The sequence below is a fragment of the Lissotriton vulgaris genome, chromosome 6, assembly GCF_964263255.1.
Source record: "Lissotriton vulgaris chromosome 6, aLisVul1.2, whole genome shotgun sequence".
Taxonomy (NCBI): domain Eukaryota; kingdom Metazoa; phylum Chordata; class Amphibia; order Caudata; family Salamandridae; genus Lissotriton; species Lissotriton vulgaris.
This window is the reverse complement of record NC_141694.1, coordinates 778202837-778228912: the sequence shown is the minus strand read 5'-3', so window position 1 is coordinate 778228912 and position 26076 is coordinate 778202837. Positions and strand designations below refer to the sequence as shown.

The following is a 26076-nucleotide window of genomic DNA, read 5'->3' as shown; positions in this document are numbered from 1 at the left end:
GACACTTTGAGGACTGTTGTCCAGGCCCTTGTCATCTCACGCCTGGACTATGGGAACATTCTGCTCTTAGGTGCTGCCAAAGAGGTAATCAGGAAATACCAAGTGGTTCAAAATATGGCAGTTCGTCTGATTTGCCACCTTCCCGCAAGATCATCGGTCACTCATCACAGGCGTAACCTGCATTGGCTGCGCATTGAAAGCAGAGTGCATTTTAAAGCACTCTGCTACATGCATAAAATCATGACTGATAGAGCCCCGCGTTATCTTGCTGCTTTAGTCCAACAATATGTTCCCCCCCGTACACTCAGGTCCTCGTCACAAAACAAATTTAAAATTCCACGCATCAACAGAGCCAAAATGGGTGGCCGCTCGTTTGCCCTGTTGGCCCCATCCTTATGGAACTCTCTTCCTCAACCCTTGCGCACGGAATCGTGCTTTCTGAAATTCCGTAAAGGAATAAAAACATGGCTTTTTAACAACTAATGTCCCGCCCTCTCTTCACCGTTCAGTTTGCTTTAGCGCCGGGAAACCTCCGGGTAGCTGTGCGCTTAATAAATGTAATAATAAAAAAAAAAAAAAATACCTCCTGTTCTGTTCCAAAGCCCAAAGCACTACACAGTTGGACTTGCCGAAAAGGGTGGGAGGGAGGGCCTGAGTCATCAAGACGAAAGAAGGACTCAGAGTAATGCTATTACCAGTAAGTAATCCCAGCATTACCCCTTTGTCCTTCTCGCCGTGATGGCTCACTCATTGAGATGTAACAAAGCCAAAAAGAGGCCAGGACAACCGCACAGAAAATGGAAACACAAGGTCATGCCACAAGCAAAAACAAAGAACAAGACGGAAGCCAGCACTGTGGATCCCAACAACTGCAACCACTGGACCTGAGAACTGCAAGGAGACTCAAAGGGAGAAAGAACCATCCCAAACGACAATCTAACAGAGTGCCAGCAAGAAACACCATGAATCCTAGCCATGGAAGCCAACAAGCCACAAGGAGACCTCCCCAGGATTTCCAGCAGAGACAACGAGCTGAATTAGGCGACCTGAAAGAAACCACCTGATAAAGGCTAAAAGTGAAAGGTGAATCCCCCTCGGATGAAACCACGGGAGATACGAAAGCAGAAGATACCAGGAACTCTGTCACCTGGTGCAGAAAGGCCAGAACTGCCCTCCGCACAAACAGTGAAGGATAGGGTGACCAACCTTCCGTAAATTTCATGGACAGTCCGTAATTTGGACCTCACGTCTGTTGTCCATGAGGATACCTTTTACGGACGACTTTTGTCCGTAATTTTGGTCATCACAGGAAGCAGCACTGCTCCCATTTGAGAGGCCTCACCTTCCTGATGGGGCGCCTCGCGCTCCTCCTTGAGCACAAGAGCAACCCCTCCACGCCAATTGTCATTCTCTATGGGGCTGATTGCCACATACAGAATGACAATGGGGCAGTCTGGGTGGTAAAGCATGTGGTGGCCTCCTCCTGCCTCAGTGTACCGCAGGGCATTCTGTAAGATAAAAGGTAAAACGCTAATGCTGCAACTTTAGCAACGTTAGAAAACAGTTTATATAAAAAGGCCTGTAAAATAAGTTAAAAAGGACAGATTATCATTCTTTCAATGTCTCATCATTTTTTAACTGAGGTATTTTCCATATTATATTCAACAAAGCCATGGTTGCTGCTTTTTTATTTTAAGCAACTAACAACCATTGACAAAGCCAATTGTCCTGGCTTTTTGTTGGTGTAATGATACTTTCTGTTTTATATATCTGGATAAAATGACATAAACAACATAATACCAGTCTGGCGGAACACTATGCTAATTTTTAGCCTAGGTGTTTTAAACTACACCCTTAATTACATCGATCACCCCCTTTTAAGAGACCCCCCAGTTTTTTTACACCACTTAAAGCCCTGGAAGCAACACCATGTCACAGTCACCTCACATCCTGGCACTGTGCATCATGCATGACTCATTACTTCTACGTTTTCAGACTACCTATGTGCAGCAGCATAGTGAACTTTCCCCCACCCCTTGCTTTAGGAACTACAGCAAGGTGAAGGCTTTGATGGGCCTCTTCTGTCTTCAACTCTGCAGACAAAGGCTCAGCTCAAAAGGTAAAAAAAGGTGGGTGAGCAAATAAGTCTAGGAATGTGTGAATGGCTGGATGGATTACTAAAAGGATGAATGGATGAATGAATAGATAAAAGAAAGGATGGCTGGATGAGTGAATGAGTGGAAGTATGGATGAGGGAAAAGGTAAATAGATGGATGTATGGGTGGAAGGGTAGATGGATGGGTAAAAGGTGGATGGGTGTATGAAAGGATGGATGGATGAGTGAAAGCTTAAATGACGGGCGAGAGAATAGGTGGATAGATCAGTGAAAGGATGAATGGATTGAATTGATAAGTGAAAGGGTGAATGGATAGATGGATGAGTGAAAGGGGGTAGATGGACAAAAGGATGAATAGATGAGTAAAGAAGTGAAAGGGTGGATGGATGAGAGAACGGATGGATGCATGAGTGAAAGGATGGATGAGTAATAGGATAAATGGATGGAATTAATGAATGGATGAGCAGGTGGATGATGGATAGATGGATGGATGGATGGATATGTGAAAGGGGGATGGAGAGAGAAAGGGAGGATGAATGACTGAAAGGGTGAATGGGTGGAAGGATAAGTGACTGGGTGGATGGATGAGAAAGTGAATGAAGAAATGGCTGGGTGGGTGAAAGGGTAAATGACTGGATGGATGAGTGAATAGATGGATGGGTGGAAGAGTGGATAGATGACTGTACGGATGGATGGGGTGAAAGGGTGGGTAGATAAATAATGGATGGATGAGTGAAAGGGTAGATGGAGGGATGGATGAGTGAAATGATGGATGGAAGGATATATGGTGGATAGGTTTGCAAATGGTTGAATATGGTTGGATCTAAATAGGCACATAGATGGAAGGACAGAATGAATGGTGCAAGACTGAATAATAGATAAAAGAATGATTACACCTTGTAGCACCCATTATCGTAAGTAACATTTCCTAAACATTGACTTTCATGTTAATATGAGTCATTGTCTCTATATAATGTGTGTGAAGTAACGCACTCCGACACACTGCCCTACATAATTGGGATAAGTAACACTATAAGAGAAATGAAATACACATGAGTGATGGAGGCACCATTGAAGGGTGATAACAAGGCAGGACTGGCCGGACCGGGCATCGGGTGTTTCCCTGGGAGGCTGGAAAGGGGGGGAGCGGTTTTGGTACTGGGGGCTGGCACTGCAAAGTTCCTTGTATATCCAGTAGTTTTCAATCAACAATAAAAGCGGCCTCACTTATATTCAGATGTGGTTCACCATTGTCTGGTGACTAATGTACCTGCTGGAGCGAGATGCAAATTTTGAATCGTCTAAGGTAGCAAGCTGCGGCCATACTGAAAAACTGTGAAGTGCACGATTGTCTCAACCTAATATAAACGTATTTTGACTTGTACTTCTATTTACATACTTATATACTATTGTGCAACCACCTCTGACGTGTCTGTAAAACGTACCTTTTGTCCCGAAGTTTTGTCCTGAATTTTGACCTTTTGTCCTGAAATTTTGTCCTGAATTTTGACCCTTTGTCATGAATTTAAACACTCACCATCCTGAATTTGCACCTATGCCAGTTGGTCACCCTAGTGAAGGAAGCGGCACCACCACAGGAGACCGAGAAGCCAGAAAAAAACACCGGAAGAAACACAATGAGTCGGCTAAGAAACAGTGAAGTCAACAGGGGCACAAAGCAGGGACGCAAACGTAGAACAAACCTGTCCATCAGACTCCCCCAGGGGGACCATAAAAGCAGAAACACGGTTAATTGCACCCAAAAAGTGGCAGGACTCGAGCCCAGCATGAACCACCCAAGAAAATGCCAGTACCCGAGGCAGGGAAACAGAAAGAAGAGGGACCTGCCATCGAGCACACAAAGCCAAAAACGACACCTAATGCACAGCATAAGATACCGGGTAGACAATCATCTGGATGCCTGCACAGAAGAAGATTCAGAAAAGGAGGTGGTGATGAACAGAGTGTCTGAATTGAGCAGACCACTCTTACCCAGTCCAAAGATCAGGGCTTGATCCATCACCGTTATTTATCTCACTGCCCCATCCCAGCTCAGAACCTGGCTATATGCAAATCAGTCTGTCCCTGGCCCAGTGCATCATGGGAACAGGGCAGACTAAACTACCAAGCCAATTCTTCACCAGAAAGGAGACAAGCTACCGGGGACCGGTTTCTGGCATTTCAGCCGTCTTCGGCCCGGCTTGCTTGAATCCTGATGGAGCAGTGAGAAAGGGACTCATGGCTGAGTATACCCTGCCACACCTATAGTGGCCAAAAACGATTCAGAAAAGGAGGTGGTGATGAGCAGAGTGTCTGAATTGAGCAGACCACTCTTACCCAGTCCAAAGATCAGGGCTTGATCCATCACCGTTATTTATCTCACTGCCCCATCCCAGCTCAGAACCTGGCTATATGCAAATCAGTCTGTCCCTGGCCCAGTGCATCATGGGAACAGGGCAGACTAAACTACCAAGCCAATTCTTCACCAGAAAGGAGACAAGCTACCGGGGACCGGTTTCTGGCATTTCAGCCGTCTTCGGCCCGGCTTGCTTGAATCCTGATGGAGCAGTGAGAAAGGGACTCATGGCTGAGTATACCCTGCCACACCTATAGTGGCCAAAAACGATTCAGAAAAGGAGGTGGTGATGAACAGAGTGTCTGAATTGAGCAGACCACTCTTACCCAGTCCAAAGATCAGGGCTTGATCCATCACCGTTATTTATCTCACTCCCCCATCCCAGCTCAGAACCTGGCTATATGCAAATCAGTCTGTCCCTGGCCCAGTGCATCATGGGAACAGGGCAGACTAAACTACCAAGCCAATTCTTCACCAGAAAGGAGACAAGCTACCGGGGACCGGTTTCTGGCATTTCAGCCGTCTTCGGCCCGGCTTGCTTGAATCCTGATGGAGCAGTGAGAAAGGGACTCATGTCTGAGTATACCCTGCCACACCTATAGTGGCCAAAAACGATTCAGAAAAGGAGGTGGTGATGAACAGAGTGTCTGAATTGAGCAGGCCACTCTTACCCAGTCCAAAGATCAGGGCTTGATCCATCACCGTTATTTATCTCCCTGCCCCATCCCAGCTCAGAACCTGGCTATATGCAAATCAGTCTGTCCCTGGCCCAGTGCATCATGGGAACAGGGCAGACTAAACTACCAAGCCAATTCTTCACCAGAAAGGAGACAAGCTACCGGGGACCGGTTTCTGGCATTTCAGCCGTCTTCGGCCCGGCTTGCTTGAATCCTGATGGAGCAGTGAGAAAGGGACTCATGTCTGAGTATACCCTGCCACACCTATAGTGGCCAAAAACGATTCAGAAAAGGAGGTGGTGATGAACAGAGTGTCTGAATTGAGCAGACCACTCTTACCCAGTCCAAAGATCAGGGCTTGATCCATCACCGTTATTTATCTCACTGCCCCATCCCAGCTCAGAACCTGGCTATATGCAAATCAGTCTTTCCCTGGCCCAGTGCATCATGGGAACAGGGCAGACTAAACTACCAAGCCAATTCTTCACCAGAAAGGAGACAAGCTACCGGGGACCGGTTTCTGGCATTTCAGCCGTCTTCGGCCCGGCTTGCTTGAATCCTGATGGAGCAGTGAGAAAGGGACTCATGTCTGAGTATACCCTGCCACACCTATAGTGGCCAAAAACGATTCAGAAAAGGAGGTGGTGATGAACAGAGTGTCTGAATTGAGCAGACCACTCTTACCGAGTTCAAAGATCAGGGCTTGATCCATCACCGTTATTTATCTCACTGCCCCATCCCAGCTCAGAACCTGGCTATATGCAAATCAGTCTGTCCCTGGCCCAGTGCATCATGGGAACAGGGCAGACTAAACCACCAAGCCAATTCTTCACCAGAAAGGAGACAAGCTACCGGGGACCGGTTTCTGGCATTTCAGCGGTCTTCGGCCCGGCTTGCTTGAATCCTGATGGAGCAGTGAGAAAGGGACTCATTTGTTTGACCCCTTGTTGTAAATATTTTTGTCCACCCTAAGCGTGGAAGGGTATTCTCAGATGTGAGACCCTTGCTCATTGCACCATCAGGAATCAAGCAAACCGGGCCGAAGACAGCTGTAATGCCAGAAACCGGTCCCCGGGAGCTTGTTTCCTTCCCAGTGTAAGAATCGGCTTTTGTAGTTTGGTTTGCCCTGTTCCCATCATGCACTGGGACAGGAACAGACTAATTTGCATACAGCCAGGTTCTGAAACAGGGATGGTGCAGTGAGCTAAAAAACGGTGTTGGATCTAGCCCTGATCTCTTGACTGGGTGAGAGCTTTCTGCTTAATTCAGAGACTCTGTCCCTCACCACCCCTTGTTGTAAATATTTTTGTCCACCCTAAGCGTGGAAGGGTATTCTCAGATGTGAGACCCTTGCTCATTGCACCATCAGGATTCAAGCAAACCGGGCCGAAGACGGCTGTAATGCCAGAAACCGGTCCCCGGGAGCTTGTTTCCTTCCCAGTGCAAGAATTGGCTTTTGTAGTTTGGTTTGCCCTGTTCCCATCATGCACTGGGACAGGAACAGACTAATTTGCATACAGCCAGGTTCTGAAACTGGGATGGTGCAGTGAGCTAAAAAACGGTGTTGGATCTAGCCCTGATCTCTTGACTGGGTGAGAGCTTTCTGCTTAATTCAGAGACTCTGTCCCTCACCACCCCTTGTTGTAAATATTTTTGTCCACCCTAAGCGTGGAAGGGTATTCTCAGATGTGAGACCCTTGCTCATTGCACCATCAGGATTCAAGCAAACCGGGCCGAAGACGGCTGTAATGCCAGAAACCGGTCCCCGGGAGCTTGTTTCCTTCCCAGTGTAAGAATTGGCTTTTGTAGTTTGGTTTGCCCTGTTCCCATCATGCACTGGGGCAGGAACAGACTAATTTGCATACAGCCAGGTTCTGAAACTGGGATGGTGCAGTGAGCTAAAAAACGGTGTTGGATCTAGCCCTGATCTCTTGACTGGGTGAGAGCTTTCTGCTTAATTCAGAGACTCTGTCCCTCACCACCCCTTGTTGTAAATATTTTTGTCCACCCTAAGCGTGGAAGGGTATTCTCAGATGTGAGACCCTTGCTCATTGCACCATCAGGATTCAAGCAAACCGGGCCGAAGACGGCTGTAATGCCAGAAACCGGTCCCCGGGAGCTTGTTTCCTTCCCAGTGTAAGAATTGGCTTTTGTAGTTTGGTTTGCCCTGTTCCCATCATGCACTGGGACAGGAACAGACTAATTTGCATACAGCCAGGTTCTGAAACTGGGATGGTGCAGTGAGCTAAAAAACGGTGTTGGATCTAGCCCTGATCTCTTGTAATGTAATGTAATGTAATGTAAAAAGGATTTGTAGAGCGCTGCGTTCACCGGACGGTTTCTTGGCGCTGATCACTAACCCATGAAGAGGCAGAGAGGGGAGAAAGGAGAGCATTATGTATAGACACCACGGAAAAGGTGAGTTTTTAGGAGAGACCGAAAGTGAAGGTAAGAAGAGGAGAGTCTGAGGTCTAGAGGTAGAGAGTTCCAGAGTGAGGGGGCCAAGAAGGAGAATCTAAGGCCTCCGTGCTTTTTTCGCCTGAACCTAGGTGTCTGGAGAAGGGTGTGATGGGAGGAGCGGAGGTGTCTGGGGGGGGCGTACGGATGAAGAAGAGAGGAGATGAAAGAGGGGCCGATGCCGGCCAGGGATTTATGGATTAGGCAGCCAAGTTTGAACTTGCAGCGTTCCGACACAGGAAGCCAATGAAGGGCTTTGAGGAGGGGACGGACGTGGTGATGTTTTGGCTGACGGTAGATGAGACGGGCAGCCTGATTCTGGATTAACTGAAGTCTCTTTATTTGGTATTGCGGAATGCCTGCGTATAGGGCGTTGGCGTAGTCAATCCGGGAGATGACTAGCGCCAGCAGCGCCAAGGTGAGAGCTTCAGTGGTCAGGAAGTGAGCTATTTTCCGGATTTTTCTGAGCTGGTGGAAGCAGGAGGATACTGTGGCACTGATCTGATGGTTCATGGAAAGATCTTGTGAAATATAGACCCCTAGGCTTTTTACTTTTTCGGCGGGACTAGGAGGGGGGCCGAGGGAAAGGGGCCAAAAGGTGGAGTTCCATGGATTGGCTGAGCCTCCGACAAGAACGAGCTCCGTCTTGTCGGGGTTGAGCTTAAGGTGGTGAGCGCCCATCCAGTCACTGATATGGCAGAGGGTGGACTGGAAATCCTGGGCCGCTTCCTGCGAGTCAAGGTTGAAGATGAGCTGGATGTCATCTGCATAATTAAATGCAGTGACATTCCTGCCCCGGAGGGAGCGGATCAGGGGGGTAAGGTATAAATTAAAAAGGAGTGGGAACAAAGACGAGCCCTGCGGGACTCCGCTGGTGAGTTTCATCCTATCCGCCGAGAATTTGGAGATTCGAACAGATTGGTGGCGGTTCGTCAAAAAGGAACGAACCCAGTCAAGGGCCGTCCCTCCAATACCAGCCTCCTTGACACGGTCGACCAAGATGGAGTGGTCGACCGTGTCAAAGGCTGCCGACAGGTCCAGGAGGATTAAGGCTTGGCTGGCGTTAGAGTCAGCACCTCTGCGGAGTTCCTCCATTACAGAGAGAATGACCGCCTCGGTTGAGTAGGCTGGTCTGAACCCAGCCTGTTGAGGGTCCAGGAAGTTGGAGTCCTCAACGAAGGAGCTGAGGATGCTGGTGACATATGACTCAAGTACCTTGCTAAGGTAGGGAAGGAGGGAAATGGGACGGAAGTTGGCCATGATTGTAGGATCGGCGCTGGGTTTCTTCAAGATGGGTAGTACTTCCGCGTTCTTAAACTGACTGGGAACCTCGCCGAGCAGAAGGGAGTTGTTCAAAAGGGCCAGTGGAGGGGTGGGACAGGCTGAGAAGGCAGCCCGGAGAATCGCGGGGGGGGCAGCAATCTGTGGGGGAACCAGAGGAGACTTTTTTAAGCAGACTGATGAAGACTTCTTCTGATATCGGGGGGAACTGAGTCAAAGATTGAGGGTTGACAGAGGGTGCAGCCTCAGTTGAGGGTGCAGCCGGGGGAGTGGAGGAGATGCTATTTTTGATTTTGATAATTTTTTCTATAAAGAAACAGTTGAGGGAGTCACAGAGTGCTTGAGACGGAAGGGGTTTGAGAGTTACCCTATCCGGGTGTGAGAGCTCGTCAACGATTGCAAAAATATCTTTAGATTTCTGCGCAGAGTTAAGGATTTTGGTGGAAAAGTAAGCAGTTTTTGCAGCTGATATGGCTAGTTTGTATTCTCCCAATAATTTTAGGAAGAGTTGTTTCTTTACAGAGTCATAGTTTCTGCGCCAGCGGCGCTCGGCCTGGCGGAGACCTAGTTTTAAGGTTTTAAGACTATCAGAAAACCATCGATGTGCGTCGTGGGGGTGACTCTTGACTGGGTGAGAGCTTTCTGCTTAATTCAGAGACTCTGTCCCTCACCACCCCTTGTTGTAAATATTTTTGTCCACCCTAAGCTTGGAAGGGTATTCTCAGATGTGAGACCCTTGCTCATTGCACCATCAGGATTCAAGCAAACCGGGCCGAAGACGGCTGTAATGCCAGAAACCGGTCCCCGGGAGCTTGTTTCCTTCCCAGTGTAAGAATTGGCTTTTGTAGTTTGGTTTGCCCTGTTCCCATCATGCACTGGGACAGGAACAGACTAATTTGCATACAGCCAGGTTCTGAAACTGGGATGGTGCAGTGAGCTAAAGAACGGTGTTGGATCTAGCCCTGATCTCTTGACTGGGTGAGAGCTTTCTGCTTAATTCAGAGACTCTGTCCCTCACCACCCCTTGTTGTAAATATTTTTGTCCACCCTAAGCGTGGAAGGGTATTCTCAGATGTGAGACCCTTGCTCATTGCACCATCAGGATTCAAGCAAACCGGGCCGAAGACGGCTGTAATGCCAGAAACCGGTCCCCGGGAGCTTGTTTCCTTCCCAGTGTAAGAATTGGCTTTTGTAGTTTGGTTTGCCCTGTTCCCATCATGCACTGGGACAGGAACAGACTAATTTGCATACAGCCAGGTTCTGAAACTGGGATGGTGCAGTGAGCTAAAAAACGGTGTTGGATCTAGCCCTGATCTCTTGACTGGGTGAGAGCTTTCTGCTTAATTCAGAGACTCTGTCCCTCACCACCCCTTGTTGTAAATATTTTTGTCCACCCTAAGCGTGGAAGGGTATTCTCAGATGTGAGACCCTTGCTCATTGCACCATCAGGATTCAAGCAAACCGGGCCGAAGACGGCTGTAATGCCAGAAACCGGTCCCCGGGAGCTTGTTTCCTTCCCAGTGCAAGAATTGGCTTTTGTAGTTTGGTTTGCCCTGTTCCCATCATGCACTGGGACAGGAACAGACTAATTTGCATACAGCCAGGTTCTGAAACTGGGATGGTGCAGTGAGCTAAAAAACGGTGTTGGATCTAGCCCTGATCTCTTGACTGGGTGAGAGCTTTCTGCTTAATTCAGAGACTCTGTCCCTCACCACCCCTTGTTGTAAATATTTTTGTCCACCCTAAGCGTGGAAGGGTATTCTCAGATGTGAGACCCTTGCTCATTGCACCATCAGGATTCAAGCAAACCGGGCCGAAGACGGCTGTAATGCCAGAAACCGGTCCCCGGGAGCTTGTTTCCTTCCCAGTGTAAGAATTGGCTTTTGTAGTTTGGTTTGCCCTGTTCCCATCATGCACTGGGACAGGAACAGACTAATTTGCATACAGCCAGGTTCTGAAACTGGGATGGTGCAGTGAGCTAAAAAACGGTGTTGGATCTAGCCCTGATCTCTTGACTGGGTGAGAGCTTTCTGCTTAATTCAGAGACTCTGTCCCTCACCACCCCTTGTTGCAAATATTTTTGTCCACCCTAAGCGTGGAAGGGTATTCTCAGATGTGAGACCCTTGCTCATTGCACCATCAGGATTCAAGCAAACCGGGCCGAAGACGGCTGTAATGCCAGAAACCGGTCCCCGGGAGCTTGTTTCCTTCCCAGTGTAAGAATTGGCTTTTGTAGTTTGGTTTGCCCTGTTCCCATCATGCACTGGGACAGGAACAGACTAATTTGCATACAGCCAGGTTCTGAAACTGGGATGGTGCAGTGAGCTAAAAAACGGTGTTGGATCTAGCCCTGATCTCTTGACTGGGTGAGAGCTTTCTGCTTAATTCAGAGACTCTGTCCCTCACCACCCCTTGTTTTAAATATTTTTGTCCACCCTAAGCGTGGAAGGGTATTCTCAGATGTGAGACCCTTGCTCATTGCACCATCAGGATTCAAGCAAACCGGGCCGAAGACGGCTGTAATGCCAGAAACCGGTCCCCGGGAGCTTGTTTCCTTCCCAGTGTAAGAATTGGCTTTTGTAGTTTGGTTTGCCCTGTTCCCATCATGCACTGGGACAGGAACAGACTAATTTGCATTCCGCCAGGTTCTGAAACTGGGATGGTGCAGTGAGCTAAAAAACGGTGTTGGATCTAGCCCTGATCTCTTGACTGGTTGAGAGCTTTCTGCTTAATTCAGAGACTCTGTCCCTCACCACCCCTTGTTGCAAATATTTTTGTCCACCCTAAGCGTGGAAGGGTATTCTCAGATGTGAGACCCTTGCTCATTGCACCATCAGGATTCAAGCAAACCGGGCCGAAGACGGCTGTAATGCCAGAAACCGGTCCCCGGGAGCTTGTTTACTTCCCAGTGTAAGAATTGGCTTTTGTAGTTTGGTTTGCCCTGTTCCCATCATGCACTGGGACAGGAACAGACTAATTTGCATACAGCCAGGTTCTGAAACTGGGATGGTGCAGTGAGCTAAAAAACGGTGTTGGATCTAGCCCTGATCTCTTGACTGGGTGAGAGCTTTCTGCTTAATTCAGAGACTCTGTCCCTCACCACCCCTTGTTGTAAATATTTTTGTCCACCCTAAGCGTGGAAGGGTATTCTCAGATGTGAGACCCTTGCTCATTGCACCATCAGGATTCAAGCAAACCGGGCCGAAGACGGCTGTAATGCCAGAAACCGGTCCCCGGGAGCTTGTTTGCTTCCCAGTGTAAGAATTGGCTTTTGTAGTTTGGTTTGCCCTGTTCCCATCATGCACTGGGACAGGAACAGACTAATTTGCATACAGCCAGGTTCTGAAACTGGGATGGTGCAGTGAGCTAAAAAACGGTGTTGGATCTAGCCCTGATCTCTTGACTGGGTGAGAGCTTTCTGCTTAATTCAGAGACTCTGTCCCTCACCACCCCTTGTTTTAAATATTTTTGTCCACCCTAAGCGTGGAAGGGTATTCTCAGATGTGAGACCCTTGCTCATTGCACCATCAGGATTCAAGCAAACCGGGCCGAAGACGGCTGTAATGCCAGAAACCGGTCCCCGGGAGCTTGTTTCCTTCCCAGTGTAAGAATTGGCTTTTGTAGTTTGGTTTGCCCTGTTCCCATCATGCACTGGGACAGGAACAGACTAATTTGCATTCCGCCAGGTTCTGAAACTGGGATGGTGCAGTGAGCTAAAAAACGGTGTTGGATCTAGCCCTGATCTCTTGACTGGTTGAGAGCTTTCTGCTTAATTCAGAGACTCTGTCCCTCACCACCCCTTGTTGCAAATATTTTTGTCCACCCTAAGCGTGGAAGGGTATTCTCAGATGTGAGACCCTTGCTCATTGCACCATCAGGATTCAAGCAAACCGGGCCGAAGACGGCTGTAATGCCAGAAACCGGTCCCCGGGAGCTTGTTTCCTTCCCAGTGTAAGAATTGGCTTTTGTAGTTTGGTTTGCCCTGTTCCCATCATGCACTGGGACAGGAACAGACTAATTTGCATACAGCCAGGTTCTGAAACTGGGATGGTGCAGTGAGCTAAAAAACGGTGTTGGATCTAGCCCTGATCTCTTGACTGGGTGAGAGCTTTCTGCTTAATTCAGAGACTCTGTCCCTCACCACCCCTTGTTGTAAATATTTTTGTCCACCCTAAGCGTGGAAGGGTATTCTCAGATGTGAGACCCTTGCTCATTGCACCATCAGGATTCAAGCAAACCGGGCCGAAGACGGCTGTAATGCCAGAAACCGGTCCCCAGGAGCTTGTTTCCTTCCCAGTGTAAGAATTGGCTTTTGTAGTTTGGTTTGCCCTGTTCCCATCATGCACTGGGACAGGAACAGACTAATTTGCATACAGCCAGGTTCTGAAACTGGGATGGTGCAGTAAGCTAAAAAACGGTGTTGGATCTAGCCCTGATCTCTTGACTGGGTGAGAGCTTTCTGCTTAATTCAGAGACTCTGTCCCTCACCACCCCTTGTTGTAAATATTTTTGTCCACCCTAAGCGTGGAAGGGTATTCTCAGATGTGAGACCCTTGCTCATTGCACCATCAGGATTCAAGCAAACCGGGCCGAAGACGGCTGTAATGCCAGAAACCGGTCCCCGGGAGCTTGTTTCCTTCCCAGTGTAAGAATTGGCTTTTGTAGTTTGGTTTGCCCTGTTCCCATCATGCACTGGGACAGGAACAGACTAATTTGCATACAGCCAGGTTCTGAAACTGGGATGGTGCAGTGAGCTAAAAAACGGTGTTGGATCTAGCCCTGATCTCTTGACTGGGTGAGAGCTTTCTGCTTAATTCAGAGACTCTGTCCCTCACCACCCCTTGTTGTAAATATGCACAGAAGAAGAGACAGAGGCCAACATACCTAGCAGCAGAAAACCTCCCTCACAAGGGGACCGGAAGCCTGAAAAGCCTGGCAGGAGGAAACCAGCACCCGAGGCCAAAGGAGGGAAGCAAACTGCAGGCCCATAGGCCAAAAATCTGCCAGGCAACGGAACGCAGAGAAACATCGGCCACACTGCAAGCAGGAAAAGAGATGTACCACAGGTCCTGGCTCGCAGAAGATGCCCCAGCCTGCATACACTTCAATGTGGACGATGAGCAAATGAACACAGAGACAACATTGATACAAGAATGCAACTGCAGAAGCCGCAGTCCATGGATATGACATACCATATGACATGCCCAGGAAACATGCCAACAAGCCATGGCAATACAGGGCAGCATAGGAAGCCGCAGCAAAAGGTTTCCATAGCACCAATACAGCAGCCACCCAAAAGAAACAAAGTTAGAGCCATAGAATACATAGACAATACAATTTGACCATCCAGACCAGGACATCCGACATCGGACAAACTCGCCCCCTCCTGCACAGCCTCCCCAAGGAGCAAACCTACGAAGCCCTACGAAAGGCTGCCCTGGAAACAAAAGAAGAGGCCCCGAAAATCTCCATCAGGCCACCATCCGCCGCACAAACCACATGATCCGAAGAAAAAAAAACCTGGAAGGAATGAAGAATAGGCAACAAGAGGGGCCAAGAAGGAACAATCGGGCCAGAAAGTGGCATCAGCATCCCCCTCCCACCCCAATGCACAGGGGAAGCAGGAGAAAGGACCATTGCCACGCCATTGGGGGTGAAACCCCCACTACTGAATATCCACAAGAGAGCCATGCAACAGCCAACACCTGTTATTGGTGAGCAAAACAGCGATCATGGCAGGAGCACAGTTGCCCACAGAGACACAGAGGTGGTGAAAAGCTTGAAAGGGTGCCAATATTAGGCACAAGGACCAACAACAGTCTTGGAATGGATTACTCTCCAGGCACCACAGGACCCACAGGAGTTAACACAGATGAAGAAACTTAACTGGACCAACCTCAACCTAATTCAATATTGTATAGGCATGGAAAAAATGGCCAGTGCCGCAGCAGCAACACAGCCAGGACTCCAACCGCCAACACTAAAACCAACACTCCAGCCGGGGCACCACCAGCCCCCGAAAATATATGGATGATGCCAAGGAAGGCACAGGATATCAAGGCGTGGTGACACCAAGGCCGAACACTCAACACAACCCAAAGAGTCCAAGACCTGCACCACTAGCCAACAGGGATACTTGTTAGCAGAACAGAAGGAGCACAAGGACAAACCACAGATAGACTGCTGAAGTATAGCATAGCAGGCCGGGGGATACCAAAATCGCGCTGCACATCCTGCCGTGCTACCAGCAGAAACAACCGCTTCAAGCACAAGGAAGACAACCAACAACTTATAAGCTGAAAGGAAACAACCAAGCAGGGAGAGCAGGTACAGACACCAACCACAAAGAGGCCCCCAGAGCATCTTGCCACCAAAAGCAGAAGACCATGCCAGAGAGGTACAGCTCCCGGCTATCTCTGACAAGGGGCTGAGGTTAGAAGAAGGACGACTGAGGTCAGAGGAAGGACGATTGAGGGGACCAGCATCCACACAGCTGACGAGCCCTAAAAACCACCAACACAAGTGCAACAGCAAGTGTGGTAGAGTAAATCAGGGACCCCCAAAAACAAAGAGTCAGCACCAACCACAGAAATCGGCCGGGAGGGAGGAGCGGACATGGTCTGGGACTATTGTCACAGGCAAAGAAACGTATTGAAGAATGCCGAGCATACCCCAAGAAAAGATTTTCCCAGCCCACAAGCCAGCCCAGACAAACACGTTCAGATAAGACACAGCCATCACCACACTGCGCCCACCAGAGGCTCCCATCAACCTGGGTTATGCCGGAACCATGCCACTGTCACAGGCACAGCGGTGCTTCAAAGCCACAAGTGCACACCAAGGCCACAAGAAAGATGCACCCGGCCCCTATGCTCCAACAAGCAGACACCATGCCATGAGCCACAGGAGCAAAGCAGCCAAGGAGGAGACACAGAAGTATGCTGCATATCCTGCTGCACCACAAGCAGCAACACAGCCACACACACAACCCAGCTGGAGGAAGACACAGCAAACCACCTGCTGGACGAACTCAGCCATGGCTACATGCCACAACCACTCCAGACAGGGGAATGCACCGCAGACCACCAGCAGGGAGAAAAGTTGGGAACAATCATCCCCCCAAAAAAGGAAAAGTCAGCCACACCACGTGCAGACGTCCCATGCACCCCAGAAAACAGACCAGCCCAAGAAGTGCTGATGACGTACCAGGACAACACCAAAGAAGCCCACATGGCAATGCAGGGGCAGGCCAGAGTGGGACAGAACACACAAACAGAAGAAAGAGCAGCAGCACTGCACAGTACACCGCAGGACACACCGGTGAGCTAACTGTATCCCACAAGATGGCCGCACCACAGGCCCTGAGGAGGAAGTATGCCAAAATGAGCAGAGGCAACACACAACCCGACCAGAAGCACGCCGCCAGAAAGAAGGCGCCATCCGATCTGCACGCCCGCTTATGACCCACATGCCAGTCAACATTAGCTGATCATACATGGTCAGAGCATAGCCCATCAGGCAACTAGGAAGCACTAGAGCTCGGGCTCCCGAGGCTGGCCATTCAGAAAAACAGAATCCAGGGGAGACACTGTCTTCCCAGCAACAAGCACACGCCCACAAGCTGGCTAGAGTCATGCACTGCAGACCTCAGTCCAGGCGCCATGAAAAGGAACTGAGGAGGAGCCCTGATCTGCCGCACCATCGGCAGACATGCTCCCCCACTCCCTCACCTACAACACTGGCTCCCACAGCATGCCACAGATTAGATCACGGAAGCCGGTCACCACAGGCATAATTATGATTGGAGGCACAGGGGCTCAATGAGTGGGTCATCACAGCAAAAGGGACAAAGGGGTAATGCTGAATTTGGTGTAAATTAGGAGAATGTGGAGGCAAAAAGGCTGGCTGATATTAGAACTTTCTACCAATCCAAAAAGAAGAATTTGCAGCTATGCTGGCTCCTGATTCACAAGGTCATTTTGTACTAAATGTTCTAATTGCAAAAGAAGTGGGGGACTTTGGACAAACTAGAGTTGTGTGATGTGTAAATCCTGGAAGGGGTAGGCCAGTCCCTGGCCCAGATAGCAGTAACAAAGAAGCAGGAAGAATGTTAAGAGAAGGTAAACAGACACGTCATTTAGTTGTAGTTTTGGGGGTGTGCACTCCTTCTATTTTGATACTTGCAACCCCAGTGATTGAAAATGGGCATGAACTTTACCTGTTTCTAATTCTAGAAACTGGTTGTTTATTTTTGTTATTAACCAATATTGATTAAGTTTCCATTCAAGCTTCCACAAAAAATATTCATTTAGCAGAAGCTTTTTCATGTGTTCTATATCTTTTACCAACACAAAATTATGTTATCCAAAGTATATACATAATTGGTTTGATTCCCAGGTGGCAGTGAAATTGAAAGACCCCCCTTAGCAATTAGCTGCCAACTTATTGGTAAATTAGTTCCCACTTGTCATAGTCACCTGAAGCAGTACAGTGATTTTTATCAGCCACAATTCTGATACTCAGCGTACCAGTTCTGTTTGATTTTGCTACAGAGTTATCTATATTACTGAGCAGACTTTAGGCCGCATTACAATGTGGGTTGGAAAGGCTCCGAACAACAGTCGGATTCTCCTAAACGTGTTGGAACCTATATTTCCAAATGAGTCTGAAACATTTTTGACAGTCCGATTATGATGGAAAGGTAACCGTTCAATCAGTCCGAATTAGTTCCGACCGGCATTCGGAGACTCTGAGTCAGTCGAAGCCGAATCATACAGCTCTATGGACAGTGTTTCCAACCGACAGATTGCAATGTCGGATTCGGACAGCCTTTCAAACTCAGTCTGTTCAACATGAAAAGGCTGTTAGAAACTGACTTTGATAACTCCTAGTAGGCCCCCCTTCACCCTGAGGACTCTGGTTAGGGGCTGTGGGGGTACCCAAGGGAACCTCCTTTCAAACCATGCACAGTGTGGCAGGCACCATGGGGTGCCTCCGACAGGGTGCAAGGTTTCCCACAACCACCCCTTTTTTCAATAGTAGCCTGTGTTGTCCGTCAGAACACTGGCTCCCATTGAAGTCAATAGGAGACTTTCAGAACGGAGTTAGAAGCAGACTCGCCAAACTCGAGTCGGTCGGAACCAATTCTGACAAGGAGCCGGTTGGTTTTCTTCCTGACGACATCGTAATGAGTGCCTTTATATCAAAGCGTTGTAAACGCATTCACAAGACTTTTGGACCATGTGAAAATGTATTGCCATTTTGATACGATTCTTTAGAGTTGTGGGATTTTCAACAACATGGTGGCTAATATTTCTCCTGCATTACACCACACTAGGGACGAGTGCATCAAATAATCTTTCTGTTTTGGGCAGGAGGATGGCATCTGACATTTTCATTCTCTGTTTGATTAAGGACTGCTAGCCATTGAGAAAGCTTGCTGAATCAATATTGCATCAGTTCAACCAAAGTTTGCAAACATGAAACACACAAAATTGATGGGAGGAATGCTTGCATTTTTTTCTGAACATTGGCAATTGCTAGAGATAACATCTCAACCCCCAATTCTTTAGCTCATGGAACTGTCACATGACACAGTGTTTCAGTTGACAATGTCAGCCATACATATCGATGTTAGCAGTTTAACTGCCTTGACATTTTGAAACAAGGCACATGCCAATACCTCATAAAGATGGCCTTGCTGACATTTTAACGGGAATTTGCTCGAACAAGGGGAACCCTTATTTTTCTGTGCAACCTTTCCTGTGAAATGCACCTATGCAGATGTTGTGTATGATTATGGGCTTCATTGTGATATAGAAGGATTATCTGAAGTTGTTTATGGAGCAACCTAAGGTTGTAATCCTTGTTGTGAATTCATGGGAAACTTGCATGTGAAAAATAACATTAAATATTGTAAAGTGATCCATAAGAGAAGTAATCTCAGTACCCTGAAGAAGTGGGGTTTTCCTCATAAAACGTGCAGACTGCTTACATAGAAAAAATAACTACAAACATAAAAATGGATGGCTGACATTGTCACCTGAAAGACAATCATGTGACTATCATCATAGATACCATAGGTTGGTTAATTGTACTTAAATGGTTGATGTGCAATTGTCTGTGAGATCTAATGAATGGAATAATACATTATTTTTATGATATTTATTGAGGCAATCGAATGTTTAATATTGAACTTTTCAAAGCTTATAATGTATCCTCCTTGATTCATTTGCAATACATCTAGGAAACTGTGACGGGTGGGATTTTCCGGTCCTAATCGCATTGTGAACAGCAGGGCACGAGGTGACTAAAAATTCCACATTGATCCTAAAATGTGTTACCTCGCACACTCAAGACTTAAAGCCCTCTTCAGCCAGGCCCAAATACTAATACTAAACAGACTGAAACAAAATAAACAATTATTCAAAAGGGATACACGCCTTGAAAAGGGTATTTAGACAAAATATTGAGTTTGTAAAATCGACTGACACAATTATCAAGCTGTAAATATTGTGACACAGAAATATCAACAGCAAGAATATTGGAACAAGAATTTCGATTTTAAGGTAAGTAATATTGATTTTAAAAATATTGAACTCATTAATATTATTGCAAAAGTATAGTTATTTAAAATATCGATTTTTAAATTCATGTTACATATTTTAGTATATATTTAAAATATGTGTGATGTATCTTTATATAAGTATTGTTTATGTTTTTTAATATAGGTGTTACATTTTTAGTAGGAATAATTTTATTTTAATTATATTTTGCGATATTTAGTTCTGTAGCAGGTTTTGGGTTTATAAAGGAACAGGGTGGGAAGTTTTAAATGAACGAATATTTGTGAATTAATAATAATTATTGTATTGATCATTAATTATGGCAATTTTGTAATTCTTTTTAGGTGTGGGCTGGGTTGATGGGGGTAAAGGGTGAAAAGTAATGTATTTTTAATTAATTAATAATTCGTTGATAATCTATATAAATAAAAATGTAAATGTTTGTTTGTTCAAAATCATAAATCTCCGAAAGTTCTTCACTGATTGCTTTGAAATTTTGATACAACGTTGGATTCGAATAAGCGCGTGTTTTTATATACACAACGTTGGCATTGTACACGCACGTGTCGAATACGTGCATGTTTTTAATCGAAAGCCAGAACAGACACATAAAAATGTCAATGTTTGTTTGTTCAAAATCTGAAATCTCCTAAAGTTCTTCACCGATTGCTTTGAAATTTTGACACAATGTTGAATTCGATAAAGCGAGTGTCCATATATACACAACATTGGATTTGAATACGCGTGTGTCCAATACGCGCATATTTTTTATCGAAAGACCGAAAATACCCTATCGATTTGGTTGCTGCGCAACAACTACAAGGGACACATCGAGACAATAGTCTACATATATTAGGATGGACAGTTGGTGTCAGGAAGGCAGGCCGGGAAGTGGGTGGAGAGAGGGGGGAGGAGTTTGTTCACTTTGCAACATTAAGAATGGACACATAGAGACAATAGTCTACATATATTAGGATGGACAGTTGGTGTCAGGATGGCAGACCGGGAAGTGGGTGGAGGGAGGGGAGGAGTTGGTTCAATTTGCAACATTAGCGCATGGTTATATATACACACAATGTTGGATTTGAATACGCGCGTGTCCAATACACGTGTGTTTTAAATCGAAAGGCCTAACCGACCCTATCGATTTGGTTGCTGCGCAACAAATACAAGGGATGTATAGAGAAAACAGTCTACATTTATAAGGATGGGCAGTTGGTGTCAGGATGGCAGACCGGAAGTGGGTGGAGGGAGGAGGGAGAAGTTGGTTCACTTTGCAACATTAAGAAAGGACACATAGAGACAATAGTCTACATATATTAGAATGGAAAGTTGGTGTCAGGATGGCAGACCAGGAAGTAGGTGGAATGAGGGGGGAGGAGTTGGTTCACTTTGCAACATTTGCGCATGTTTATATATACACAACGTTGGATTTGAATTTGCACGTGTACAATACGCGCGTGTTTTTAATCGAAAGGAAAATACAGACCCTATTGATTTGCTTGCTGCGCAATAACTACAAGGGACGCATACAGAAAATAGTCACAAAAAAATATTGTATACCCACAAGCATTGTGAAATTAAACAAATTAGAAATGTGCGCGTATTCTTTTCTTTCTCTTCCATTTAACCAGACTGAGCCACACCAACGGGTGGCCGGGTACAGCTAGTTAATAAATAAGTATCGAAATTGTGTAATTTATATTAGGTGTGGGTTATAGGGTTTATAGATGTAAAGGGTGGAAAGTAATTTATTTTTAATTAATCAATAAATAGTTCGAAAATAATATTAATTAATTGATAATTAAATATGTTAATTGTTTACCAGCTTTGTGTGGGGGTTTTGGGTGTATAGGGGAAAAGGTTGGAAAGTTAATTAATTTCTATGAATTTTAATTTGATTGTAGATGCAGGTTAGGAGTTATATGGTTAGGAAGTAAATAAACTAAATATGTGTAATAATTAATGTTTTTGTTAAATAATTTCTAAAGAAAAATACATTTTTTTTCATTTTATTGAATATAATATTTGTAGGTATTTGTGACATGTATTTAACATTATTATAACTTTTATTTAGAATTTTTTACAATAATAAATATATTTCTATTTTAATTTTCAACCTATTTATATATTTCTTATTTAATTTGTTTTTAAAATATTTTTATTTTGATGATGATATTTTATTTGTTTTTAATTTTGAACTGATTGGAGTGGGAATAGTGATTTATATCCCTCTGCAATCCAACACTTTTCCTACTGTTGTACTGACTGGAGAGGGAATAGTAAAGTTTATCCCTACGCTATCCAACACGTTCCCTCCTGTTGCACTCACTGGAATGGGAATAATAATTTTTACCCCTCCGTTATCCAACACTTTACCTACTGTTACACTCACTAGAGTGGGAATAGTAACGTTTACCCCTCCGCTATCCAAAACCTTCCTTACTGTTGCACTCACTGGAGTGGGAATAGTAATTTTTGCTCCTCTGCATTTCAAAATGTTCCATACTGTTGCACTGACTTGAGTGGGAATAGTTAATTTTTTCCCTCCACAATCCAACACTTTTCCTACTGTTGTACTCACTGGAGTGGGAATAGAAAATTTGATCCTACCGCTATCCAACACTTTCTCTACTGCTGCCCTTAAAGGAGTGAGAATAGTAATTTGTACCCCTCCACAATCCAACCCTTTCCCTACTGTTGTACTGACTGGAGTCGCAAAAGTTCATTGTATGCCTCCGCAATTCAAGATTTTCTCTACTGTTAAACTCAGTGGAATGTGAATAGTAAATTTTAACCCTCTGCTCTTCAACAGTTTTCCTGGTGTTGTATCTGCTGGAATGGGTGCAGAAAATATTACATATGTGCAATCTATCACTTTAAGTACTGTTGCATTTATTGGAGGGAGTTCTGTAAATTTTATTTTTATCAAATTTTAATATGTATGCATTGCGCTAAGTGGGAGTAGTACATTTTTTATATATTTAGTTTAATACTTTGTGTAGGTTTGTTTAAACTGTAGTGGGAATAGTAAGTGTATTAAATGTTATAATTCATTTTTTATTGTTATAATTTACATTATTATATTTTGTCTATTTTAAATTACAATATTTGTAATTATTAATATTTGTATTTGAAAAATATTTTTTACTAAATTTAAAGATTTTAAATAGGTTATTGTTTTAATTTAATTAGAATTTTTTTATTAGATTTTATGTTATTGGTATATGTATACATCTATTTTGTTTTAATTTTACATCATTTTTTAATGATAAAATACATTACAAGTATTAGTTTATCATCTGTTTTAAAGGAAATATATACATATATATATATATATATATATATATATATATATATATATATATATATATATATATATATATGTGTGTTTAACTTTTTGAAATAAAGTTTATTTGTCATATTTGTTAGGATGTTTATTAATACTAATTTCTTTTTTAAATTAATGTTACTATTTGATATATTTACTATTTAATATGTTATTATGTATATCTAAAAAACACTATTTTGTACAACTAAATTAATGAGATCGAAATTTTTTATTTGACATAGGATGTTGATATTTTTTACATCGATATTTATGACACTATTTTGGTAAGGTGATATTTTAGGTGTTGATATTCTGTCAGCGAAACTATACATAAAAAAAATCAGTGTTTCTTACCTTTGCTTTTTTGTTTTTTAGACCTTTTGGGGTCAAGTAATATGGTAGGTGAGATACAAAAAGACGAGGCGAGGGTTGCTGATCAAAATTCACTTTTCTGAAATTATTTTCAAGAGGAGGAACACGATCGATCGTTTGAAGGTTTTCTGTTTTGTTACGATGCCCTTCATAATAAATCAAACTTAAAATCTGTTGCGTCCATACTGTCCCTGTAAGATTAATTTCAAATGTTTAGTATTTAAGTTGCGGAAGCAGTATAGAGCAAAACTTCTCCACATACAATGTTTTCAAGGGAAAAAGAAAGTATCTTATTGATAACCCAGAAATTATAATACCTAGCGGGAACAATGCACCATTAGTCATTAAGTGGATAGCAATAGTAGCAAATTGATTCCTCATTAAGAGTTATATCAATGTAGATTAGTGGAAGTATTAAGCATGAGGTAATGTTAAGTTGTGTTATGTCATGTTAGGTCATGATACCTTACGCTCTTCTTGGTAGGTTATGTCATATCATGTTCCTGATCTTATAAAGCACAACTAAGGCCTCAATTGACCTCTTGGTGGCAAAAGAGAGTACAGTTTCATTATAAACCTTCAATAAAATTCGGAGAACCCTTGTTTATATTGCTTTTGTAGTTTTCTAAACCCATTTAAAGGGACCAGAAGTTTATAAAACATACCTATACAACTTAAACCAGTAAACAACTATGCCAATGTTTTTCTAGTTTCAATTTCAAGTCAAAAAGCACAGGGTCAAAAGCGTTACTTGCATATACGTCTAATAAAAGGTGTATGAATACAGTTATCTAGCGAGATTGCCTTGTGACATGACATCCTGCTCCTCATTTCATAATTTTGGTTGATTATTTTCCTGTGAAGAATGCTGATGTTGTAGGTCTCTTGACAGGTGTGCTACATGAGAAAAGTATTCTGGGCATTGTTGGAAATAGGGATACATCCAAAGTGGTCATTCCTTATCACAAGCAACTCCCATCCACAACATCACGCCATGACTTGATTGACAGTAGGTGACAGCTACAGTTTTATTTCTGCACTTTCACGTGAAGACTACTAGTTCTGTTTCAGTAAATCCATGTTGTTTGACATGATTGGCCCTTCAAGGTAATCCTAACGGTAAAAGTAGTGTGTATACTAGTGCTTCAAAATAAGGTTTGAGTAAACCCACTAGATGTCCCCCTGTATGTAGATAGCCCCCTAATGTTGTAGAATGTTTAAGAGGTATAATGACAGTGAGAGGCCTGCTCTCTCCCATTCCCTGCATGTCATGATGCTCAGCTGAACTGTCCCCTTCTTCAGATAATCTAAAGCCATGTATATATTTTTGCCTTTGCAATACTCACAATGGATCACGAAGAGCTCTTTTTGTCTACAGCTTTATCAAATTATAATAAGGGGTATGTGGATTTATGCCTAAAACATTTACCATACCAACATGGATGGTACAAAATGTGTCATACCAATGCCACTAGTGACATTTTGTACTTAAAATAAATAAACAAAACATGCATATAATTTCCAGCTGTGGCTCAGCGTTCATAATTCCAAGCTGCCCTGGAAGGTCCATTTGAGGCTTTAAGCCCAGTTGGGACAGCAGGAAGCCGTATATATTCTCTCAAATGTCTTTCAAATGTCCTCCTCTGTTACATGGTGTGCATGGGTTACAAGAATGGGTAGAAGACTTCCTCTACAGTAACAGCGCAAGGGTGTGGGGGACCTGCAGCTGCTTTCCCCGGATGATAGAAGGGCTCTGGCAGACCTGATGGGCAGGTTTTTTTACCCGGTGAGGTGAAACTCTCTGCCAGTGCCCTAGGCCAGAGCTCGAGTGGAGTCCGCCTGGTATCCATGTGCTTGACCACCATGCAACAAATTTACTGGGGGACCGAGTTCCTGTTTACTTCTTCTGGGTTTTTCTTTTGCTTTTCCATTATGTAGAAAGCAAATGTTTGGTGGTGTTGTTGGTTTGCCTAATAGTGGCAATTAAGCAGTACTGGGCCATTGTGCTCCATTGTATTGGAATAGTTTATCCCATCTTATGATCTGCCGGTCCTGGTCATCTTGTTCTGTGGAGTATTGGTCATTTGAACTTGCTTTAGTTCCATTTAAAACTACCTATCAGCAGCTGGAGTAAAAGGGGGACATATTTTTCCCACCCAATGGGACATCTCATACTGTTTTCTTAACAACACGTGGGTGTCAGTTACTTTGTGAAATGTAGTTACCTCAAGGAAAATAAATGACACTCCCTTTCACTAGTATGTTTTGATTTATTATATGACCTTCTCTGTGGTACACCCTCTGCCTTATTGTCGACCAGAATTGATGACATACACAAAATATACACTTGCTATTTCTCCCATATATAGATTACTTGATCTAACCCCTGCTTGTGGAGGTAAATTTGCATTTTTCAGCTTGTCTATTGAGAGGCCTAATATCAGAGTGACCAGAGGCTTAATTGTTTTCATTAGAAATTTCCCTTTTCATATAATATAAGGACAGGTAATGCTTGTTTATCAAAGCTAGATCACGCCTGTGCCTTGTCAATAGTCGAACATATCAAAGGGGTTAAGCATATGGTGCTTTTTGAACTGCACTCTTATTCTCATTGTGTTTATTTCTTTTGAATGGACACCAATGTCTTTCACTGCTTCTCATCTTCTCTTTATCACTCTGCACTTCTAGTCCTAAGAAGTTAAATTATTCACTGAATAATGTGTGAAGGAATAGATTACACATGGGGTTTCATCACCAATTAAAAATAAAAATGATCATTGTTTATGTATTTCCATTTTTACTGGCTCTGAAAAAGCCCTTGGCTTGCATGCCTCCTTAGGGCGAAACAAGTGTTGGCAAATTTTGGAGTCAGTCTTTATAATACACAAAATGTGATTTATAACAAACACTTAAAGCAAAGA

The 26076-nt window shown here is 44.4% G+C and overlaps 1 protein-coding gene across 3 annotated transcripts in view; it reads right to left on the bottom strand.

Moving 5' to 3' along the window:
- LOC147707978 (amine sulfotransferase-like) overlaps positions 1-26076 on the bottom strand; it is a 453149-nt gene that overhangs the window by 122387 nt on the left and 304686 nt on the right. For all 3 annotated transcript variants that reach the window (XM_086926801.1, XM_086926802.1, XM_086926803.1), the window contains exon 3: positions 23138-23346. In XM_086926801.1, the coding sequence (XP_086782927.1) occupies positions 23138-23346 (209 nt within the window). The remainder of the gene's footprint in view (positions 1-23137; positions 23347-26076) is intronic.